Source organism: Emys orbicularis, chromosome 14 (assembly GCF_028017835.1).
Source record: "Emys orbicularis isolate rEmyOrb1 chromosome 14, rEmyOrb1.hap1, whole genome shotgun sequence".
NCBI lineage: Eukaryota > Metazoa > Chordata > Testudines > Emydidae > Emys > Emys orbicularis.
Genome location: NC_088696.1, coordinates 3,792,062 through 3,815,464, shown reverse-complemented (window position 1 = coordinate 3,815,464; position 23,403 = coordinate 3,792,062). Strand labels below are relative to the sequence as shown.

At 46.6% G+C, this 23,403-nt stretch overlaps 1 protein-coding gene across 1 annotated transcript in view; it reads left to right on the top strand.

The window, feature by feature from the left end:
* Positions 1-23,403, top strand: part of SPG7 (SPG7 matrix AAA peptidase subunit, paraplegin) — a 47,641-nt gene that overhangs the window by 12,759 nt on the left and 11,479 nt on the right. The window contains exons 4-12 of the mRNA XM_065416353.1: positions 1,911-2,152; positions 3,228-3,367; positions 6,382-6,484; positions 8,105-8,230; positions 8,867-9,029; positions 10,046-10,219; positions 17,960-18,084; positions 19,575-19,677; positions 21,371-21,481. Coding sequence (XP_065272425.1) covers positions 1,911-2,152; positions 3,228-3,367; positions 6,382-6,484; positions 8,105-8,230; positions 8,867-9,029; positions 10,046-10,219; positions 17,960-18,084; positions 19,575-19,677; positions 21,371-21,481 — 1,287 coding nt within the window. The remainder of the gene's footprint in view (positions 1-1,910; positions 2,153-3,227; positions 3,368-6,381; positions 6,485-8,104; positions 8,231-8,866; positions 9,030-10,045; positions 10,220-17,959; positions 18,085-19,574; positions 19,678-21,370; positions 21,482-23,403) is intronic.

Sequence of the window (23,403 nt, the reverse complement as noted above, 5' to 3'; positions counted from 1 at the left end):
ACACAGAACAGAGCTAGGGAGAAGTGAAAAATGATGTCGCATATCTGAAGGACAGAGGACTTCCTGGGGTCTGATGACTGGGTCATATCTTTTTTTTTTTTTTTTTTGCCTTGGTTTTGTTGTGTTGTGTAGGGTCTAATTGCTGGCTAGTGATAAATGCCAATGTAAATGTCTTTGTTATGAATTTGCAAATAAACCTAATCGGGGCTGCAGCAGGCAGACACACTAAAAATCCAGTGGTGAAGAGTTAATTTATTTCTATGTGTAGAATGGTATTTACATATGTCATGGTGCCAGTGGTGGTAAATTGTATATCAAGAACATCCAGATTCGACCATATAAATGGGGAGATGACTGTCTTTTAAATCACATGATGGTCAGCAACTGAAATCAAACATTCTGCCCTGACAGTCCTTTATAGGTGGCAATCTTCTAAATCTGCTGAAGGAGTCTGGAAAATGCCAGGATTCTAAAAAACAGGTTAGCTGCAAATACTAAGACACGCAAGCCATTGATTCTCCTGTGGTTCTCAAGCCTTCTAATTGCATTATAAAGTTACTTACTTGACTAGGTGTTTTTGGCATTGTAAGATGAAAAGTCAGCATGTTGTCGAAACAAATCCATCTATGGTACCTACAGAACTTCCAGTAGTCTATTCAAAAACATTTTTTACACTACATGTAATTAAACTGTGCAACTCACTGTTGCAGGATATTATTGAGACTAATAGTTTAGTAAAATGCAGTGCAGATTAGATGCCGCTATTAGATGCTTGTGTAATATTAATAATCATTTTATTAATGATTCTGTATAATGTAAATGTTGTCAACCTTTGTGGTTTAGGACATCAGTTGATCAAGAGCTGGTCAGGAAATGATTTGCGCTGTATTATTGCACAACTGGCCAAGAGCATTGTGATGGGTTTTACTCATTCTCTCAAAATTTCCAGCATAGTATTAGCCAGCAGCAACCAGACTAGTTGGGCCACTGGTTTGTTACAGTGTAGTAAAATGCAGTATATGGAGGGGGTTACAGTAGTTGAAGCCTTTGGTTTGATGCTCCAGTGGTTTTGTTTGATCTATACATGCATTAGACCAGGCAGCTGAAATGGTTCCTCAGTTTAGAGTGGGCTGGGATTCTTGATGAATTGACTTTTCACTAACTAGTTAATGGATTTTGACCCTCTAAAACCTTATGGACTAGGATTAGATTTAAATAAAAACAAGCTGCTGATCAAAGCTTTTCGAAAATGTGTTGCGATTATCCGGTACGGAGATGAAGAATTTAATTTCTTAGGGCAGCTTCCAAAAGTGAATTTTTGGCTCTTCGTGCCACTTCATTTCCTCTTCTTACTAAATTAACAGGTGAAGTGAAAAACTTCACCCTCCCTTGTATCCAGTGCACACAGTCTCTCTGTGGCAGCAGCTAAAACAGACTCCATGATACAAGCAAATATTTGCTAGCTAATAGAATGCAAACTTTGCCTCCTTCCTAGCAACTGTTAATTTTGGATCTGGCTGCATGCACGTTAATAAACAGGCTTTTGAGTTGATACTGTTTAACTTGTGGAGAAGAGGAGGCCTTGTGGTCTGACAAGATCTGGGAGCCAGCAAGGTCCTGGACTGTAATGTGACCTAAAACACTGACTCACTGTGTGACCTTGGACAAGACATGTGACCTTGGACCTCATTCAGCTCAGCTGGAAAACTGGCCTTACAAGACCTCACAGCAAATTAGACACTGCTTCTGAGTATAGCTTTCCTAGACAAATCAAATCTAGAACTCATACCAAACTGTGTAGCTGGTCAGTCTTTGGTCTGTTGTGTAATTTTCTATTCTCTGGATCACAGAGCTTAATCATTATATACTCTCCTGTCTCTCCTCTCATACCTCTCTTCTTTTTTGTAAAGAGGAAAAGAAACGTAAGGAACGGGAAGATCAGATATATCGTGAGCGTTTGCGGATGCTCTTCCTAATAGCTGTCATCATGAGCCTGCTAAACTCACTGACCACCAGCGGGGTCAACATTTCCTGGAATGACTTTGTGAATGAGATGCTGGCGAAAGGGGAGGTCCAGAGCATTCAGGTGGTTCCAGAGAGTGATATTGTGCAAATCTATCTGCACCCAGGAGCAGTCGTATTTGGACGGCCTGTGAGTGTCTTTGTACAATTAGAATGAATAATTCCAGATTAAGCTGTTGAGAAGAGTTTCTTAAATGTATTTTCATTAAAGCCCCAGCTGCTGTTTTGCTCATTACTGATTTCCTTCTCCTCCTTGTGTTTGAAGTTCTGTGTGACTCTTGTCAATTATACTGTACCAACTGAGAAATGAATCAGTCTTCGTTTGTTTTATAAAGAATATTGCCTGAATCTCCCCCATCCCCACTGGTTGGGAGAAAGTCAGAAAATCCATTGCAGATTTTGGAAAAGTTCGATGATTTTTTTTTTAATTATCCCGAATATTAGCACAATTTAAGATGATTCATGGAGCTAGGAATTGGTTGTAATTTTTTACCACTGGCTGGATTAGGAAAAACATAATATCCAAAGCAACCAATGTGGAAGCTAGTTCCAGATGTTTGACAAGCACTAATAGCACATGCCTTTTTGTTTCTTTTTAAAACCAAAAGAAGTGTGAGTGCATGTTAGGACACAGGCTGCTGGGCTTGTCACCACTGCGAAACAGAAACTGGTGAGACAGTAAATTATTTCTCTGGTGATTGGCCCATTGTTTAGTTAGATAGCTTCTGATCACTGAAATCCATTACTGTCTATGTGGTGTGCAGATGGTATCTAAGAAATCTACATTAAGCACAAGAAACTCTATTCCTGTGGATTTCTCAGATCTTCATGTGCAGAGCAAGTGCATGATTATGGGCTCAAGGTATCAGTAAATGTGGGCTTTTGAAGGATTAAATCCATCCTCTGACTTGCGTATAAAGTCCTTGCATCTCCTTGTCTGCAGACTAACTTCTTTGCTGGATTTCAGCAGATTTTGTCCTTACAATGACATCGCTGTGAATTTTTAACTTAAAAAAAAGTGTTTTCTCCTTTAGTCCTCACTTCTGGTCCCAAAGTCACTTTCTCACACTCCACTGGTGTTGCTGGCAAGAGGGTGACCGATAATTTAGAGAAGCCTTTATTCTAACTATCCACTGTAGATAGGTGACCTAGTTTCTGCTTTATCCTCAGTCTGCAATGTGGTTCTCTTGATTTCATGTCCCCAGAGGTTTTCCATGATGTACAGGATGCAGGTGGCAAATATTGACAAGTTCGAAGAGAAGCTGCGAGCAGCGGAGGAGGAGTTGAATATTGATGTGAAGGACAGGATCCCAGTCTCCTACAAACGCACAGGCTTTTTTGGAAAGTATGATATTAACTGATCACTTATTTGTACTGTAGTAGTGCCTGGGGCCCCAGTCAGGGATCAGGGCCTCGCAGTGTAGGGCATCCTACAAACACATAACGAAGAGACGGTCCCTGCCCTGAAGAGCTCACATGTGGCTTTCAGAAGTAGCCCCATCTTTAGAAGACATGTTAAAACTTAGGCCAGGTCTACACGACAAGTTTTTGTCATCGTAGCTATGTCGGTCATTGTGTGAAAAAACACCCCCCTAGTCGACATAGCTATGTTGGCAAAACTTTGTAGTGTAGATGCAACTATGCTGACAGAGTGCTTTTGTCACTTAGTAATGTCATTCGGGGAGGTGGTGTTGCTGTGCCTGCAGAAAAACTCCTTCTGTTGGCGTGCAGAATAGAATCTGCACGTCTGAGAAAACCCATTATCAGTCGCTATGGATTTTTGTAATATGTAGTAGTTTTCCTAATTGAGCACTTTGTCTTTAATCAATTATTATAGTGAAAACCATGATAAAACCCATAACACAGTGGGCTCAACAAACATGATATTGGCCCCTCGTTTAAATTACCCATTGGAGTAGATCCATAATGAGCCTTCCCCATTTTATAATGCTTTAAAATTGACTGGTTTATTCTGAGGTGAGCCCGGTTATAAAAATAAATTCTTAGCTTTAGCCCACTACAACAGGAGCTGCAGTTCAGACAGATAACAGGGTCTGACACTGACTCAGATTTACAGCCACATACTGAGCAGAACAGCTTTAATGATAAGACATAAAATGTCAATGAGAAATGAGTATTCCTATTAAATGTATAGACTTTTTTTTTTTTTGTTATCCAAAGCCAGGATCCTTTGTCAAAACAATTCAACAAAGATTAACATTTTAATTGTAATATGGGCCTCTAACGGGTGAGTGAGCAAAGAAAGGAAAAAAATCTGTCAGTCAGCTGCTGGCTGGAATTTATTTTGTGTTTTCAAACACTAGCACCAACTTTTTGTGGTCTGTTTTCTGCTGCTGTGGTTTATTTGTCCTTCTATTACAACTGGCAGCTTTTGCAAACCGAGATTTATGGAATCCAGAATGCAAAACAGATTTATAAAGCCCACTCACTGAGGATTTGAATGAGTCCAGAAGCACCTCTGTCCCTGAGAACAGATACCGTGTTGTACAGGGAAGCTTTCCATAAGAGTATGTGTGGAGACTCCACCATAGGGAGTATTCTTAATTGTGTATTCTCTCTAATCCATCAACAAAGATGTGTAATGTTGCAATCCTGTATCTGCCAACCCAAGAGGTCCCCTCTCCAAAAAGAAGGCATGATGTTTCAAGCTACCTTGCTGGTTCAGAGGAACCATAGCTGTCTTTCAGCATTCCCTAGCCACATACTTGCAACATAGTATCATGGTGGCAGCATTAACTGGATGTGCAAGGGTTCTGTTTTCTGTGGTTTGTGAAGCGCAGCGGACCAGACATATCTTAACAATCATGGTTGGCTACTGTGTGTAACTTCCTCTCCCGGAACTTTCACCATGGATGCAAAACATGCATTTTATGAATGTATTAGAAAATGCTTCATATAAAAGAGAAACCTGGGTATGGTCTTGTGTTCTGCTGCCAGGTCCTACAGCTGGCAATTTACTTGAATAAATGTTTCAAGATTCAGCAATTTGTTTTTAGTTTTTGATCATAAGGCCTGAGAGCTCTACCTCAAATTTGTAAATTTACAATTTTTGTATACCAGCCCCAGGGAGTCTGTATTTCTAGCTGTTCTTTACCTTTCAGAACTGTTCTGCTGTGGTTCTGCTCTGAAAATAGACTTTCTAAAGGTGATGTTGTGGGGTTCCATATTCTCAGTGGCTTCAAGACCTAGAGCCTGATCTGGTAAAATGCTGAGTGCTGGCAACTCAAATTTGCTTCTTTCAGAGAACAGAGCATTTGGTACCTTGCAGGCTCAAGCCCCTTGTTTGCTCAGTTGACAAGTCAAATATGACTTCTTAACTGCCAGCGCTGCAGATTAAGGTCTACAAATCCAGCTGCATTCTTTCTGCCTCTTATTTCTCTGTGTATGGTACTTCTATGACCCCCCCATTACCATACTACCTGACTGCCATACAATCATTAATGTATTCATCCTTTTGAGAGGTAGCGCAGGGCTACTACTCCCATGTTATAGATGGGGGAACTGAGTTACAGAGAGGCTAAGTGACTTGCCCAAGGTTGCACAGGAAGTCTCTAGCAGAGCAGGGACTTGAACTGGGGTCTCATAAGTCCCAAACTACTGGACCATCCTTCCTCTTATTGCCAAAAAGATTCTGTAGTTGGAACTTAATGGAGAATGTTGTTGCTGATGCGGGAGGCAGAATAAACTCTGGCTTGTGTGCCTGGAGCTGCATTGGAGCTGTAGTGTTTGGGCCCCCCATTTGGACCAGCAGCACAAAGAGGCCAGGCAGCTGTCCTAAGGGGGCATCTGGGAATTCCCCTGGCAATGCTGGTTGCTGTGCTACCTGCTCCTGGCATAGTGGGCATGTAAGAGAGATGACCAGAGTGCCTTGCATTCCAGCAATCCCTGGCTCTGTAATGTCCCCTGGGGGCCATTGCCAGCCAGCATAGATTAGAGCAGCCCTGAGGTGACTCTGATTTACACTGGGAGCCAAATTGGCCCTTGGCTGCCACCTTTGCCTGTTCCCCATCAGATTCTGAACTGATGCAGCATAGCCAGTCTGTGAAGATCTAGCCCATTTGTTATGAGCAGATATGACTCTGAAAGAGATGGGAAGCCAGTGCCACTCTGGGTCTTATCTGTTTATCTTTTTTGTTGGGGGTGTTCTATACAGAATTAATATTTTTCAAAATGTACCACATTCTCAGTCACTCCTCTGCCCATAGCTGCACTTCTAGCCTAACTGCGAGGACCTTTAAAATCCTGAAAACAGATAACCGTTGGGAAATGTTTACTAATTTAATAACTGTCTCATGGCTAGATGCTTAAATTTGTACTGAACTAGCGGTTTTCTTTCAGTGCCCTTTATGCCCTGGGAATGGCAGCTGTTGGTGTAGCCATATTGTGGTACATCTTCCGCCTTGCTGGGATCGCAGGAAGGGAAGGAGGATTCAGTGCCTTTGTAAGTACTTTAGGTCCTGTATAATAGTTGTTTTAAAGCTCTTGGTTAGTCTCACTTTGTGCTGGCGCGATTTCCTGCTCTTTCCCTGATAAAGTCAACAGAGGACGAGAATTAGCTGATACCAGAGACTGTGCGGTCCTGTCATATCTTGCATCTTTTCCTGATCAGCTGACTAGATTGTACGGTAACTGGTTTCACTTGAGGCCCTCTTTCCCTGACTGCAAGAAGGGCTGAGCTCAGTGAATTTCCAGTGCAGTTTGCTATGCTATTTTCAAAACTCACTAATGAGTTGCAGCTGCCAATAGTGTGTTTCGTTTTGTCCTGCCAGCAAGCCTCCCGTACAGCCGGGAGTAGGAATCTCTGGGTTTTACAAAATAACTTCTTTTTTTAAAAATATGCTCCAATTCTGGATTTCATTATGGGCTGGCGTCTCCCCGCCCATACCCCGCTTGCAACATCAATCAAATCCCTCCCTCTCAATCAGCTGATACAACTTGCATAAGTCTGCTCCGGGTGCAGGAGCAGTAACTGAGGGGGCTTCTGGATGAAAGGAGTGGAGACCTAAATCCCCCATCAAGGTGGTTCCCAGCAGCCCCTTCCTGTGCCCTCTTCACCTTGCTCTGAGAGACGGTTTTTATGGAGTGAAGTGTAACTGCTTGGATGGAAAGAAGTGCTTTAGAAAGCTTGGCGTGTAGGGGGGCTTTAAGGGCTAGATTCCTGTCTTTGGGGAGTGAGCACAATTAGCCCCCCCATCTTTAACTCTCTTCACTTGAAGAAGCCGGCAGGTCTGAGGGCCTGAACTGCTTTAAACTTTTTTTTTTCCTCTTCAAAATAAATAAATAAATAAAGTCTTAGTGGCTGTTTTCAGCAGCGCATAATAAGCAGTTACAAGGAGGGTGTTTAACTAAATTGTTGTTTTGACTGTCACTGTGGCTTAACACGCACCAGGAGGCTAAAATGTGGGGCCTGTTCTACTTGAGAGCCTAGAGTTCCATTCCTGGACTGTCTTGGAACAAGAACAATAACTGTGGCAACAGCTCCCGGCGATGGTTGGCTGTGTGTGTTTGTGTATTTATAACAGCGTGCTGATGATAAATAACCATTAATTCACATTATTTCTTCAAACTGTACCAGTAGTAACCAGCCCAGGTATACTAAGGACTAGGGTCAATAAGAATTAGAGAGCAGGGGTTCTTGACAAACCCTACAGACTTGGGCAATCTGCACAAGTTTTTGAATTAAATGCCCTCAGTTGATTTATGGGGGAAATTGCTGCAGGTTTCTTCTATGCCTGGTGCTAATAAAACATTGGTTAATTAAATTGTTGAGTCACAGTACCAAACTCCAACATCCACAGGAGGAAACCTTTTCGTTAAAGTACATTACTGAACTTGGGGCCTAGAATCATTCTGCTCTGCTACAACAACGAGAGAGACGGTGGGCATTGTAATGCACTTCATATGGGAAGATCACGCGTAACCCATTCATATATTATGCCTCCTCCCATTCAAAAAAAAAAGTGTATTCCACTGCCTGATCTTGCACAGCCTCTCCAGTGTGCCCCCCATCTCCCTCGTCAGGACTGTGCCCTCAGAATTCAGAGTGTGCTGTCCTCCACAGAACCAACTGAAAATGGCTCGCTTTACCATTGTGGATGGGAAGTCTGGGAAAGGGATCAGCTTCAAGGATGTAGCAGGAATGCATGAGGCCAAAATGGAGGTCATGGAATTTGTGGATTATCTGAAGGTAAGAACCTCAAATATGCTTGGTACAGAGGTGGAAGTGGAGGGAGCAAATCTGCCAGATAGCCCATGTGAATGCAATGTGATTCCAGCAATTACTGGGTTTCTTATCTGCATAAAGCTGGACAAGAGGAGGTGGTGGAGATTCTCTCTGCTGAAAGAGAGTGTTTGACTCAAGAGCTGATTGGCTTGTGGCTCCTGTCCTTTGTGAATAAGATGCCCGGTGCCAGCAGTGCTTCAAGTGTCCTGTAATCCCCTCCTCTGCCTTTCCTCCACCCCAAAAGAGAGAAATAAAATAAGAGTTTGGGTGTGTTTGCCAGTGGTGCCCTGGAATAGTCTGGTAGCCTGGGGAGCAGGGCTCATTCTTTTTCTTGTCCTGTAGGGATATTGAGCAGCCTCCGTTTTAACGAGCTGACAGTCTTCCGAGGCTTTGGTCAGTGATGGCAAAAGCCAGACTCTGTATTGTCTGGCTCCTGAGGGAGAAAGGACAGACTGCTGTTCACATGAGTCCCGAGCCAGCAGCTATTGCTGCTGTGACGTCTGTTGGGAAAAGCATCCAGTGAACCTCTGCACAAGTCTTTTCTTCCAGAAACACTCCTCGTGAACCCAGATGCCTGATGGAATTGTGTTATAATTCTAGAGCCCAGAGTGCTACCTCCAGCTTGGGGCCAAAGTGCCCAAAGGTGCCTTGTTACTTGGACCACCAGGCTGTGGAAAGACCTTGTTGGCAAAGGCAGTGGCTACAGAAGCACAAGTGCCGTTCCTGGCGATGGCCGGCTCTGAGTTTGTGGAGGTAATAGGAGGTAAGTCCTCTGACCTTCTGCTAGGAAGAAAAGAGAAGATGTAAATCAATCTGTGGTGGGAGCACACAAGGTTGCTGCCATCTAGAGTAAGTGTTCTCCATGTCTGTGACAAGGAACTGAACTCCTTGTTGTCTTTGCACGGGGAGTGTTGGAGCAGGACTGAGTGTTTCTGTAGAGGGTATAAAACACTTTGTCATCAGCAGACAGTGCCATTAGTGCAGCTATGGGAATGTAAACTCCTTCCCTCTCACCTGCTCATCTGTTTAGAAGAGAGTTCTTCATCCTCTTGTCTACAGCAAACCTTCATCAGAGAGAGTCTGGTTTCCTCAGACTCTTCCGGAACATTCCTTACTACCTAGGATATGGTGTGGGAACTCCCATGCAGCTTTGTTTCTGATAACACCCACACACGGCACTTGCTCTTTGGAGTAGAGCCTTTACTCTATAACCATCCGTTCACTGACTTCCCTGCCCTTACGTATGCTCTCATGGCTTGTCTTTCAAAAAGTTAAATCGCTCCCCTTGAGGCTGCCCTCTTTGTACAGATCAGTGGATTTCCAGTGCATGAGTAGAACGCTCTTGCCAATGGGGAGCGCTGGAACGGCACATAGCTGCCCCCAGTCCTTAAAGCACAGCACAGGGGCTGCGTGCAGTTCGCTAACATAGCTAAGCATTTAAACTCCTAACCCTGTGAAAGGAGCAGGTGTGCCTGTTTGCAGTTGGGTGTGATCCAGGGGACAGGGACTCAGGATACCTGGGTTCTAGTCCCTAACCCACGAGGGGACCTAGGCCAAGTGTTTCTCTGTACCTCTTTCCCCCAGCCTTTGTCTATCTTGCCTGTTTAGATTGTAAGCTCCTCAGGGCAGGGACTGTCACTTCCTGTGTGTGTACAGGGCCGGGGCAGTATCTCGGCTGGGGCCTCTGGGTACAACTGTACTACAGATCATTAAAATACATAGCAAGTAAGGATTGATTCCTGCAAGTCTCTCTTCATCTTACTCTTTGCCCTTCTCTAGGTCTTGGAGCTGCTCGTGTACGGAGCCTCTTCAAAGAAGCCAGGGCTCGTGCCCCGTGTATTGTGTATATTGATGAAATAGATGCTGTGGGTAAGACACGCTCGACCAACATGTCTGGCTTTTCCAACACTGAGGAGGAGCAGACCTTAAACCAGCTGCTGGTAGAAATGGATGGTTAGTATTCCTCTCACCCAGCCAGGGAGGAGGCCTTTTCTGCCTCCATAAGGATTCAGCTTCTTAAACATGCATTTCCACCCCTACCGATCATGTTGCTTTACCGTTCTCCTCATGTTTAAGTATTTTCTGTTTTTGCCCATTGACTTGAACTCCATTTCCCCCTCCCCATGCCAGTGTCTCCTACTGCGTCAAGCTGCAGCTCACACAATGCTCCCTGTCCAAGGCGGCCACCCTCTAAGCCTCCAACTCAGATAGTGTCTCCTATAGATCCCACTCCACGTGACAGGTGAAATCTATGGCTCTCGAACGCCTGTAGGGAGAGGGACCCTGGCACTGAAAGTTGGACTCCTTTTCACAGTTCTCAGGTGTCAATGTGGCATCACTTGGCCTTGTTCTGACATAGCAGGTATATCACTCACTCAGAGAGTACGTCTACACAGCAAGTAAAAAACCCATGGCTGGCCCATGCCAGCTGACTCGGGCTGCGGGTGGTTTAATTGTGGTGTAGACACTCAGGCTGGAGCCCGGGCTCTAAGACCCTGCAAGGTCAGCAGTCCCAGAGCGCAGCCAGAGTCCAAACTCCTACACTGCAATTTAAAAAGCCCCTTAGCCCATTGGCGCCAACTTCCCCTGTTCCCGGTGGATGTTCGACCCCCTTCTCCCTCACCCCACCCCCATTCCACCCCTTCCCCAAAGTCCCTATGCCTGTTTGGCGGCGGCTGGGCGGGAAGCACTGGAAGGTAGGCGGAGGAGCGGGGACGCGGCGCGCTCAGGGGTGGAGGAGGAGGAGGTGGGGCGGGGGGTATGGGGAGCTTGGCTGCCGGTGGGTGCAGAGCACCCGCTAATTTTTCCCCATGGGTGCTCCAGCCCCGGAGCACCAATGGAGTCGACGCCTATGCCTTAGCCGGAGCCCCACAAGCACAAGTCAGTTAGCACAGGCCAGCCGGGAGGTGGGGGGGTAAGTTTAATTGCAGTGTAGATGAATCCAGAAGAGTTATTTTTCTGTTATGTTCTACTTGCTCCCCCTCCATCAGTTGCTATATTGAGCGTGTGTCGTAGGGCGAGCAGAAGCAGCTGCATCTCTTCAGCAGAGAACTTCTCAAAGCAAAGTGCTTTACACTTTGTTCCTGTTTTCCCTCTTTCTCCCCCAAGCCTGCCCAGCCATCCCCACAAGAAACTCTGTGAAGAGTCCTCTGGGACTTCAGTTTTCACCTCACTCCCCCTCACCACACTCCATTTTTCCTCATGCGTCTGACGAAGTGGGCATTCACCCACGAAAGCTTATGCTCCAATACATCTGTTAGTCTTAAAGGTGCCACAGGACCCTCTGTTGCTTTTTACAGATCCAGACTAACACGGCTACCCCTCTGGTACTTGACATTTTTCCTCAGTATGCTGAAAGGCCCCACATCGTAGCAACCGTTCCTTTGTCTTTGGAAGACTGGACATGACTCTCTTCAGAGCCTGTAGTTGCTAGAGAGTAATCGGAGACTTCTAGGAGACAGACTTTGGACTTGATTTCTGCACTGTCACTGGATCATTGGGCCAGCCCTCATGAGAGTTTAATATATAAAATTGGAAAGAGGATATAATCTCTGGCTACTAACAGCAGTAGGACTAAAATTAAAATCCTCCGGCGAGCAGGTCTGTTTAGTGGTAACTTTAAAGGCTATGAGACAGAAGGGAGCTTGCTGTGGTGTCCTGAGGCAGTATGTGCACTGGAGATAACTTTGGCATCATCTTGCAGCCTGCTAATAAAACCAAGGCAACATGTGCATCAAAGACTGGGGCTGGAGGAGGCCAGGAAGCCCAGAGACACTCTTAATGCACAATGTAATTGTTTCAGCTCAGAAATATGTCTTCCCACTGGTGACAGGATGGAGATAATTTACAGCCCTGAAGAAGTAAAGTAAAGCTAGTCTGCATCAAGGGCAGAACTATATTTCGAGGGTAACATTTGCGGTTTGCTAGCCATTAAATATTGTTTAATACTTGTTACAACCTGTCCAAGACAGGTAATTTTAAAGCCTGATGGGATTTAAAATTTAGTTGTCCCAGAGGGGCATAAGCAATGTAGTAAATTTCCTCTGCTGTCCTCTAACTTAATCTCCATCTTCCCGGCTTTGCTAGGAAATCCACTTCCGAATCAGGGGAGACAGCCTTGTAGTTTGCAAGCAAGCCCTGGGTGCCACTGCCTAGATCCCACCTGGTGTCGGCCCTACTTATTTTGGGCATTTACAAAGAGCCTTGATGGGATGAAGGAAAATGCACATTTGACTGCTCTTTGTAACTGAGGTCTGTCAGCCCCTACCGCACTAACCCAACTTGCATTACTTCTGTAGCTGTCTTATTACTGTAGAGCAGGACAAAGAATAGATGTGTCAGGGCTCTGCCCAGCAGGGAATGGTTCAGATTCTAGGATACATTTGGTGGGAGAGATCCCTGTTTACAGTCATGAAATTTGCTGCCTCCCCAGATTGTCTCCATGCAAGAAATTCAGTGCAGCAGTGAGGTGTGAGGAACGCTTCTCCGGCAGGCCTTTCTGGGATCTGAACTCCAGGCTACTTCCTGGGGTGCAGTCAGTCAGGAAGGAGATTGGAATTTGACCCACTGCGGAGCTGAGAGCAGAGCAGCTTCTGCAATTTGTGCCCCACAAAGTTCCTGTTCCTCAGTGAGGCTGCCCCATAGGCGGGTGCTTTGATGTATGCCTTAGCTTCTTGGCGAGAGAAGTTGCACTAGCTGCCTGCTCATCAGAATGCACCTGTGATCCCCCTGCATGTCTCACAAGCTTGTCTCTGTTACGGATTTGTACCCTCCCTCCTGAGGGGAGAGGAATTGAAGCTAGAGCGCAGTATGGGGTGAGGAGGGATATGGACTGTCCTACAGTGCAGAGGGCCACAGGGTGCCACCGTTTCAGCATGGGTTCTGTGACCGCCCTGCAGGAGCGGGGGGAGTGAGCTGTGAGTTTGCCTTGAGTAGGCAGACAGCTGAGTGCCTTGTGCACAGGAACATCCTTGAAGCCAGTGCACAGTGCGCTGGAGGCCCCATGGGCCAGGGTTCCAGAGGCACTTCGAATCCATGCTCGCGGTCCCCGACGCTTTGTGCGTACCTCAGCTTTGGAAAACTTGACCAAAGATGTAACCTTACTTGGGCTTGGCATTACCACCTCAGCTGTATAATGCACAGTAGGTTTCTTGGTGGGCAAAGGCCAGGAGTGGCCCCCAGCCCAACTACTGCCCATGGCTATCCTCATTTTAATGCAGCAGGGTGGCCTGGAAGGACACTACGGCCCAGCGTGAGCTGCTGCATCATGAGTCAAGTGGAGAGCCATTAGACCAAAATGAAGTTCCACATTCTGGGAAGTGTAGTGTCCCCCCCCCCCCCCTCTTTTAAAGATGAAAATGTCTGTGGTCTCCTCCAGTTTATAGAAATCAGGTGTAGTTCTGGAGACCCTGGTGAGCTGCCAGTTCCGAAATTAGGGCCCAGCCCCCTGTTACAGGTGTCAGAAGATGAAAGGTAAAATGATCTCCTTATTAAATACATGCTTTATAGAAAGTCTTTACTAACGCACTGATGGATTCTCTTCACTCTTGCCACAGGCTGCCTTCTGAAAAGAAATAGTTATTTATTTGTATTACTGTCGTGCCCAGGAGTCCTAGTCATGGACTAGGACCTCAGTATCCTAGGCACCGTGCAGACAGAGAACAAAAAGACGGTCCCTGGCTCCCAACGAGTTTGTAATCAGGGTACAAGACAAGAAACAGCAGATGGAGACAGAGCGTGATGGGGGAGTACAAGGAAACAGGGAGACAGTAGGTCAGCATGATATGCCATGGTCTCAGCACACCAGCATCCTAACCAGTGTCAAATTTTTTGGAGGCATCCTGGAAAAGGAGAATTTGAAAGAGGATGAATTAGTTTTGCAGATGTTTACAGGGAGCTCCTCCCAAGCCTGAGGGACAGCATCAGAGAAAGCACAAAGGTGTTTGTTTGAAAATGTATCGAGTGGGGGATGGAGAAAGATCTGGACCAATTGGATGCTTGAGTCATATTTATAGTGAATGAGAGATGACTGGTCGGGTGGGGTGGGCCATGAAGGGTGTTGAAAGTGAAGACCGGCAGCTTACGTTTAATGCAAAGAGAAGGGGGAGCCAGTGGAGGGATGCAAAAGGGGTGGTGGTGGTGACGTGGTCAAAGTGACAGGCTAGGAGACTGAATTTGGCAGCAGCGTTCTGAATGGATATAAGTGGGATAAGATTGCGTTTGTAAAGGCCAGAGAGAAGGATGTTGCAGTAACAGAGATGTGAACCTGGATGAGAGTTTTACCTGTATGGCTATAAATAATATGGCTTGTTGTTAATTACAAGTGCAAAGTAGTACTCTTCAGAAGAAAAAATCAAAAGCATAACTATGAAAAGGGGAATAACTAGCTAGGTGTTAGTACTGCTGAAAAGAATCAGGATTTTAGTGGTTCACAAATTGAATGTTAGTCAACAGTGCAATGCAGTTCTAAAAAAGCGAATATAATTCTGGGGTGTATTGAAGGAAGTGTCAGATGTAAGACACAGGAAGTAATTGTCCTGCCGTACTTGGCACTGGTGAGGCCTGTGTCCAATTCTGGACGTCACACTGTAGGAAAGATGTGGTTAAAATGAAGAGAGTCTAAAAGAGAGCAACAAAAATGATACAAAGTTTTAGAAAACCTGAGCTAGGAGGAAAAGGTTTTTTTTGTTTGTTTGTTTTTTAAACACCTGGGGATGTTTAATTTTGAGAAAAGAAGACTGAGGAAGGGACCTAAATAAATCTTCAAATATGTTAGAGGACAATGATCAGTTGTTCTCTAGTGAAGCTAGGACAAGAAGTAATGGGTTTAATCTGCAGCAAAGGAGATTCAGGTTAGATATTAGGAAAAACTTTCTAGCTCTTAGAGTAGTTAAGCTCTGGAATAGGCTTCCAAGGGAGGTTGTGGAATCTCCATCGTTGGAAGTTTTAAACAGCACAAACACCAGTCAGGGATGATCTGGGTTTACTTGGTCCTTCCTCAGCACAGAGAGCTGGATTAGATGACTTCATAAGGTCCCTTTGGGCCCTACATTTCTGATGTTGTGTTTCTGTAGGACAGGCTGTATCTCAGAGATCGTATGCAGAGAGAATCTGCAAGATTTAGACATAATTTAGATGTGAGGACCTAAGGGATCTGAGTTGGATGTCCAGGTTATGCTCCCGAGTGACAGGCAGGATGGTGGTATGGTCCATAGTGATCGAGAAGGGTGGGGGCAAGGTGGATTAGGAGCTCCGTTTTAGCTATGTTAATCTTGAGCTGACACTAGACATTGATGAGTAGGTGTCAGAGACAGGCCAAGATTAGTTTGGACAGAAGAGATAGTTTTGAGTAGAAGTAAATCTGTGAGTCATAGAATAGCTTATATTTGTGTTTGTGCCTGAGATTACCCAGAGATAAGGTATAGAGGAAAAAAGAGAAGGGGACCAAGGACAGAGCCCCATGGAATCCCCCAAAAAGCTGGAGGGGGGTGAGGCAGATCCTTTGAAGGAGCAATTAAGCCCAGCTAAACTGGGTGAATGTAAGTTTGTGTCTTGTTAATTTCACTGTGCAATTTAGAGAATGATTGTGATGTTTCTCATGCATATAGGCGACCTTGCTCTTCATCAGATCTGTGACCGTGTTCTGCAAGTTCTGGTTATGCAGCAAGGGAAGAATAGGGCACTGATCAAAGATGCCTGGTGTTGTATTTACAAGTTCAAATTGCCTGGCAATATTCATAAATTTAACTCTTTCTCAGAACAGCAAAGCAGTTTGAATGTGAATTTTCTGAGCACAAACAACTAAACAGCAGACAAGGAAGCACAATCCCTACAAATCTTCTGCAATGTCTCAATAGATGAGACCTTTAAGGCCAAGATCCTTTTTGCACTACATGAACATTAGAGCCAATAACGCTTTTCAGAAGCAGTTATTTGCCCTGAGTCCTTGGCCAAAATCTCCCTCTTCCCAGCTCTTGTGTTGTGAGCCAGTTGTTGGCCTGACAGCTGCTCGGCCCCCCAGCACAGTGGCTGTATTTCAGTGAAGCTATATGTGTACGGCTGAGCTACTCTGTTACAGTAGTGGTGGAGGAAGCAGGGGATTTGTAAAATCAACCAAATCCTCTTCACCATTTCCTTGAAATGGTTTGTCTCACAAGTGCTGCAAACAAGAAGGTTTTTCAAGCTGGATTCCCAGCACTAGCTTTGATTCGCTGTCACGGACTCTTAGGTGTTACTTTTATAGACTGTTCATTGTGACTGATGCTTGCATGCTGAGGCCAAAGCATGTTAATAGCCAGGTGACATCATGTTGGGAGGATTAGTATAGATTCAAGGCTGCTGATCTAGATTTCCTGGAGCTGTGTATTTCCCACCCACTGGGACCCAGACTGAAAGCGAGTGTGGCAGAGGCTGATGCAAGGAGGGTGCAGTCAGTGGTTTTTGTTTTTGTTCTAATGGTTCGACCTATTTTAAGACTGCGTCTTCCCAGCTACAAAGCAGATGATGCACTGTACATTCTAATCCTGCCCTGTGAATAAAGCTGGTTAGCCCCCAGGTGACTGCCAGTCTCTCTGCTTATTTATCACACTCTAAAGTGCCGTGTAATACATGACCAAAGAACGATCGTGCTTCATTCTTTTCAGGAGCCTATTTAGAAGGCATCCTTTGGGGAGGAAGAACTGAAGTTCACTGTAGCACAAGCTGCTTTTTTCTATAGGGCCATTCGTCTGACTTACCTGTAACCTTCAACTCTCCACTGAGCGATAGGATTGACACATTTGGCAGCTTCGCTGCTGGAATTGTGGAATGCTCACTTGTCCCTTCCCCTGGAAGCTTGCTGCATGCCTTACAGCTCTGGGGGCTCTTGGTGTCTGCTGTGGTAAGACAGTGTATTAAGGTGACCCATGTCCATAGGCATCAGAGCACCTAATGGAATACAATAAGCAGCGTGGCTTGGTGCCTCAATTTGGCACTAATGCTCTCCCCTAAGCTACATGAGCAACTGCCCTTCGTACCTTACTCCTGCCTTTGGCACCATGCCTTCCATGAGGCCCCCAACACATGAAACCCTGTCTGCCAGGCTCCCTTCCTACAAGCCCCACACCAGCACCACAGGTTTATTAGCCCTATAACTCCCTTCTATCCTTCTCAGCATGGAAAGCAAACCCAGTGCAAATCATGGCACTCGGGAGCTGTGTGCTGAACATCGCTGCTCAGTCACTTTTTGTTGCATTCTGTCCCTCGTCTGTATGTTGTTTGTTCAGGTTGTAAGCGCCTTGGGCTTGGACTCTTTATACCTGTGTATAGCGCACCTGGGATGCCTTTGTTTACCAAGGGGTGCAAGGAAAGACCAAAATCCATAACCCACTTCTAATCTCTCTCTCTCTCTCTCTCACACACACACACACACACACACACACACACACACACACACACACACACACACACACACACACACACACACACACACACACACACACACACACCAGTCCTCCCTTCACACAGTACTAAAAAGAAGCAAATGTCTTCAATCTCGCCTGCCCCAAAGGATGCCACAGACGTGCTGTGGCTGAATGTTGTAAAGCTGTGGATGGAATTCTCCACTTCCCATCGCGCCTCAGCAACACGAAGCCTGCACTGTACGTTCTGATACAGAAACCCTTCACCTTCATGTCTGCTCTCGTTTTGCTGCAGGGATGGGAACCACAGATCATGTCATAGTGTTGGCTTCCACCAACCGTGCTGACATCTTGGATGATGCTCTGATGAGACCCGGGAGGCTTGACAGACACATTTTTATTGATCTTCCCACCCTCCAGGTATGTATCCCCTCCCACCATCTGTGTGTGTGAATCTGGTGTCACAATTCTTCACTCTTTGGTCAGTATCTGTGCTGGCAAAGTCCAAGGTTGGCAGTAGTGAGAACGGCAATCCTGTGTTGCCCGTCTTACCACTTGTGTCCTAAGCCAAAGACCCAATCTATGAATGCAGTAGCCCACTGTACAGCGACTCCATGGTATTAGCGCCTCCCTTTGCTTCAATCTGGCCTTGCCTGAGAGGTTTGCTTTGGAGTTCTCCTTTTGTCATGGAGACAGCAATTTCATGCATATCTGTATCCTCTCTCCATGAAACTAGGAGCAGCCTAAACTGGTTCTCTAGCCAATACTGCCTGTCTGGGCAGAGCCCAGGTTAGTAATGCACCTTCACCATTCATTCCTGTGTGTTACCTGCAGTGCTTAATTTGTGCTGGGGCTTGCCGGGGCTGAGCCCGGGCACCTCTGGGCTTGGCAGGTCAGGGCCCGGCACCTCTGGGCTTGGCAGGTCAGTTATGAAAGTAAAAAAAATTGCTTGAGCCCCAGCTCCTCTTTCATTATAAATGAAGCACTAGTTACCTCACTCTCTGTCTTGCTTGTGTTTGGATACCCACTCTCTTCCTTGCAGCCTGCTTGGCGTGCGTATCCTGAACCATGAGCGCATTCAGATCCACTTAACAGTGGGAGTCCAACATGTTTGCTAGGATGGGACTTGTAGCAGAGTCTGGACACAGCCTCTGAAAGCAGCAAGGAAACTCACTCTTCCAGCAGATTGTCTCCTCCTTCCATCTGCGGCTTTACCGTCATCCACAGACTTTTCATTTAAAATACCTTCAATGCCGGATACAATCTGGCACCGGACATATGAACTGTGCAGCTGCCCCGAAGGAGGAGGGGGAAAACCCCTGGCAGTGGAACCCATTGTTTTAATCAGGACCTCCTGGACCAGCTGCATGAGTCACTCTTTGGCCCTTTGCCAGCTCTCATCTAGCCCCCCAACTTAATCTAAGAACTGGCCACATGCCACACAGCAAGTCGGAGACGTCTTCCCAGTGGCAGGGGAGGGAGCAGGCTTTGGGCTGTGAGTTCTTGATTCCTTTGCTCTAAGTGCTGTGCTGTTAAAGAAATTTTCAGAGATCAATGAGGGTGAAAGTTGGGAGGGGGGAGAGTTCCCCTTGGAGAGAGGAGCCGGTGACTCATTGTAAGCCTCCATATGTCTGTCCTGAATTTGAAAACTCTGTGTCACTGGTGAAATCAAAACTGGTAAATACTTTGAGGGCTCAAAGCAGGGCATCTCTGCCCTCTTGTGGCTGGTCCTCATCACAGCTTAGTCACTTGGGCTTCTTACCTCTGGCTTCCCAGTGATGTAGCTTGCTGCCGTGTGTGATGGGGGGGACATTTATTCCCCCTAATCTCACCTCCAGGTGACGGTGGTGCCAGGTTGCTGGGCTGGGGCGCTAACCCCTCCATGCAAACGCTCTTCCTTTTCATTACAGGAGAGAAGAGAGATCTTCGAACAGCACCTGAAGAGTCTGAAGCTGACCCAAGCTGGCAGCTTCTATTCCCAGCGCCTGGCTGAGCTCACCCCAGGGTTCAGTGGTATGAGCCAGGCTTTTTCCTTAGGCAGGGGTTGAGGCGCTGTAAGGGTTTCCTTGTTTGTGAACTCAAGGGTTGGTTGTTTTAGCCCAGGGGTGGGCAAAGTTTTTTTTGGCCCGAGGGCCACATCGGGGTTGCAAAACTGCATGGAGGGCTGGGTAGGGAAAGCTGTGCCTCCCCAAACAGCTTGGCCCCCACCCCCTATCTGACCCCTCCCACTTCCCGCCCCCTGACTGCCCCCCTCAGAACTCCCGACCCATCGAACCCCCCCTGCTCCTTGTCCTCTCACCGCCCCTGCCCCTAACTGCCTCCCCCAGGACCCCACCCCCATCCAACTCCCCCTGTCCCCTGACTGCCCCACCCCCTATCCACACCCCTGCCCCCTGACAGGCCCCCCAGGGCTCCCACGCCTATCCAACCCCCCCACGCCCCATCCCCTGACTGCCCCCGAACCTCTGCCCCATCCAACTGCCCTCCTGCCCCTTATCTAACCCCCCACACTCCCCGCCCCCTTACCATGCCGCTCAGAGCAGCAGGACTGGCTTATTGGAAAGCCTGAGAGGTGGGTGGGTGCAAGCCGTGCTGCCCGCATGGTGGCGTGGCTGCAGGGAAATAGGAACAGTAGGGGAGGGGCCGGGGGAGCTTCCCCAGCTGTGAGCTCAAGGGCCGGGCAGGACAGTCCTGCGGGCTGTAGTTTGCCCACCTTTGTTTTAGCCATACCCTCCTTTACAATGTCTGTTGGTCCAAATGGTTTTATTTCCTCTCTGCTCCCTCTCTTGTTGAAATGGCCAGAACCTACGCAGACTCTCTTGGATACAAATCTGTGTGTGGATGAGCGACTGTTTGTGGATGTTTTTCAGTCCCTGAATGTTTTGGGCATCCAGCTGTTTTCTACCTCGGTGGTGGGGCGGGGAGGGGAGCCATTACAACACTTATGACCCAGATTCCCATGGGAAAGAGCTGCTGCTTTTGCCTCTTCCTGGTTGCTATTGAGAATGAGATGCTGCCCCTCAGTGCATTAAGCTGGGGACAGACTTGTAGATCAATAAACACTTTAACAGAAAATAATTCGCTGCTGGGTAGCACTGAGTAGAGGCTACGTGTAGAGCAGGGTAAAATCAAGCTGCTCTCCACATTCCCACACCCCGGAACTTTTAGGGATAGTTTACTGGAACACAGCTTCTGACCACGGACTCCAAGGCGTCGGCCTGCATGTAGTTCCTGGAATACCCTTGCTGGGTTTCCCCTCTAACAGGCCCCAGCACACTGCTTCTGTTGTGACTTCTTGCAGCAATCCCCCTTCCCCCCCATCACTCATGCACACAAACTCAGAACAGATGTTTTCTCTCCTGTGGAGAGGTTTGTGCGGTTGCTTTAAGAACAACGCAGTGGCCCAAGCCAGACCAACTACCCGCACCGCTCCTCTATTGCTGAGAGCCAGTGTGGGCTTTCGCCCTGCTGACTGATAGCTGAGCTCTGTCCTGTGCGGCAGCCCAGTGCTGATTGCCAAGAAGCTGACCATGTTATTTAAATCTAACATAAGCAACAGAAACAAAGTTTGTGCTCTCTTCCAAGGGAACAAAGGGAGCTGGTGATGCAGGTGTATTTCATTTCCATCGAGCCTCCCCCAGGTTTGTGCCTGCCTTTTCTGTCCTCCTGTGTTCTTTGTCCCTCCTTACATAACTCTTACCTGTAGGCGCTGACATAGCAAACATCTGTAACGAGGCCGCTCTCCATGCTGGCAGGGAGGGCTATAAATCCATTGATACTTCCAACTTTGAGTATGCTGTAGAGAGAGTCATTGCAGGTAAGAAGCCCTGACCTTATTTCATTCTTTCTAATGCCTCCGTGGCGCTTGTCATGCCTTTTGGAATATGGTTCTTTAGTGGGCAGAGTTCTAGCAAGACAGATGGTTCTGACCATGCTCTCCCCTTAGTACAGGTAGGGCTTTGGGAATCCTGCCATTGCAGGACTGTGCTTGAGGGTCTAAGCATTCTTTTTAGAACATGTGTTTAGCCCTTATGGTGCAGAGAACTTTCCAAACCTGAGCCCAAACTGATAGTTCTCGTCTGAGTCTATAGACCACCTGGACTAGTAGGTGCAATCTGCTCCTATCACAAACGGGTAACTCTGAAACCTAAGGAGGACAATTCACATGTTTGTTCTTCAATTCTTTACATTTCTAAAATGTAGCTTTCGGTGCCCATCCAGCGCTCTGGGCACCTCTGGCATAAATATAAATAGCAAAACCATGCTAAAGGGATGCCCCCTCCTCAACAGCCCTAGAAAAGAGGAAAAAGAGGAGCTTTGCAGTATGTCTGCAAGGTTAACAAATCCAGGTTCTGGTGGACCAAGTTGGGGTGAGGAGCCCTCACAGAGAACATCCTGCTAGCAACTCCATGTTGTTTGTGTTTGGGGGAGCTCCAGCTTGAGCACTTATCCCACAATCCCAAGCCAGCTGCCATGTTTTCCCAGGTGCCAAAGTCACAACTGTCCCCCAATGAGCTGATTAAATTTCAGGCTCTCCTCCCCAAACCAAAAACTCCAACAATGCAAACTATGAACTGTTCATGTAACAATCTGCAGCACACTGAAAATTTGTGAGCAGAGTATGTTTAATATCAAAATAGGCCAGGGACTGCACTGTACTCACTGTAGACTACACTGTACTAATGGTAGTATTCCTTTTTAATTCTGTAAAGACCTCTTTGAATTTACCTGAAACTGCCACAGAATTTTGAGCCTGCTGCACTAGAATGCTGCAGAATTTTGGTCCAGTCTGCTGCAGAGCACACAGGGTCTTGATTATGAGAATGCAAATATTTGGCTACTTACATAGTACAGTGCCACTATAAGAGGTGTGATACTGGACACACAGAAGAGGCTGCATGCTTGTCTAGTGAGGTGCTCTGCCAGATGGTTATGGTCCATGGGCCAGAACACTTGTGTTGGGTCAGTTGTTTCCTCATTTGGAGTTTGTCTTGTTTTATTATAAGGTGCTTAAATGCCCATGAATAGGTGCTTTCTAAACATCTTAAATAAGAATTGCAGGAGACTATTTACAATTTCATCTACCTTAAAAGTGCAATTCCCCCTGAGCATTCTTGGTAATTCTGTGCACACTTGCACAAAGCCAGACACCTGGCTGCTTAGCAGCACCAAGTGTGGCCAGTGAAGGTCCTTCCGAGTTGCTCTGCAAAGGCATAAACCAGCAAAGGCCAGTGCTTGTTTCAGCTTCTCCTACGATGCAGCTGCTGCCTCAGCTGGAGAAAATGCCAGTCTCCTTGAGGAAGGGACTTAGTTGAGTTTTCCATTGGTGGTCACGCTTGCCTTCCCCAATCACACCCAAAATGTTGCATCCTCATTCTGACGCATTTTGATTTTGTAACTAAAGTCTATGATGCAAGTCTGAGGTCACAAGGTTTTTTGACTCACTGAACAACCAGCAGGATTGTAGCTCTTTGGGTTAGGGGAGTCTGGAGCTTTCATGCTGCCGCCAAGCACAAAAATACTTAATGGTGCTGCTGCTGTCTTAACCATCCACACACACACAATGTCATTGCTGGACTTCCCTGAAAGTGAAGGAGACATACCAAGTGTCTTTGCTTTAGGAAGAGTGGTGTTAAATCAAGGGATTTGATAGCAGGTGCTGAAAGCCATGTCAGCCTTAAACCCTTTGCTGTAACGAGGGAGAAGGGGTAAAGGTGCTTCTCAAATGCTAATCACTGA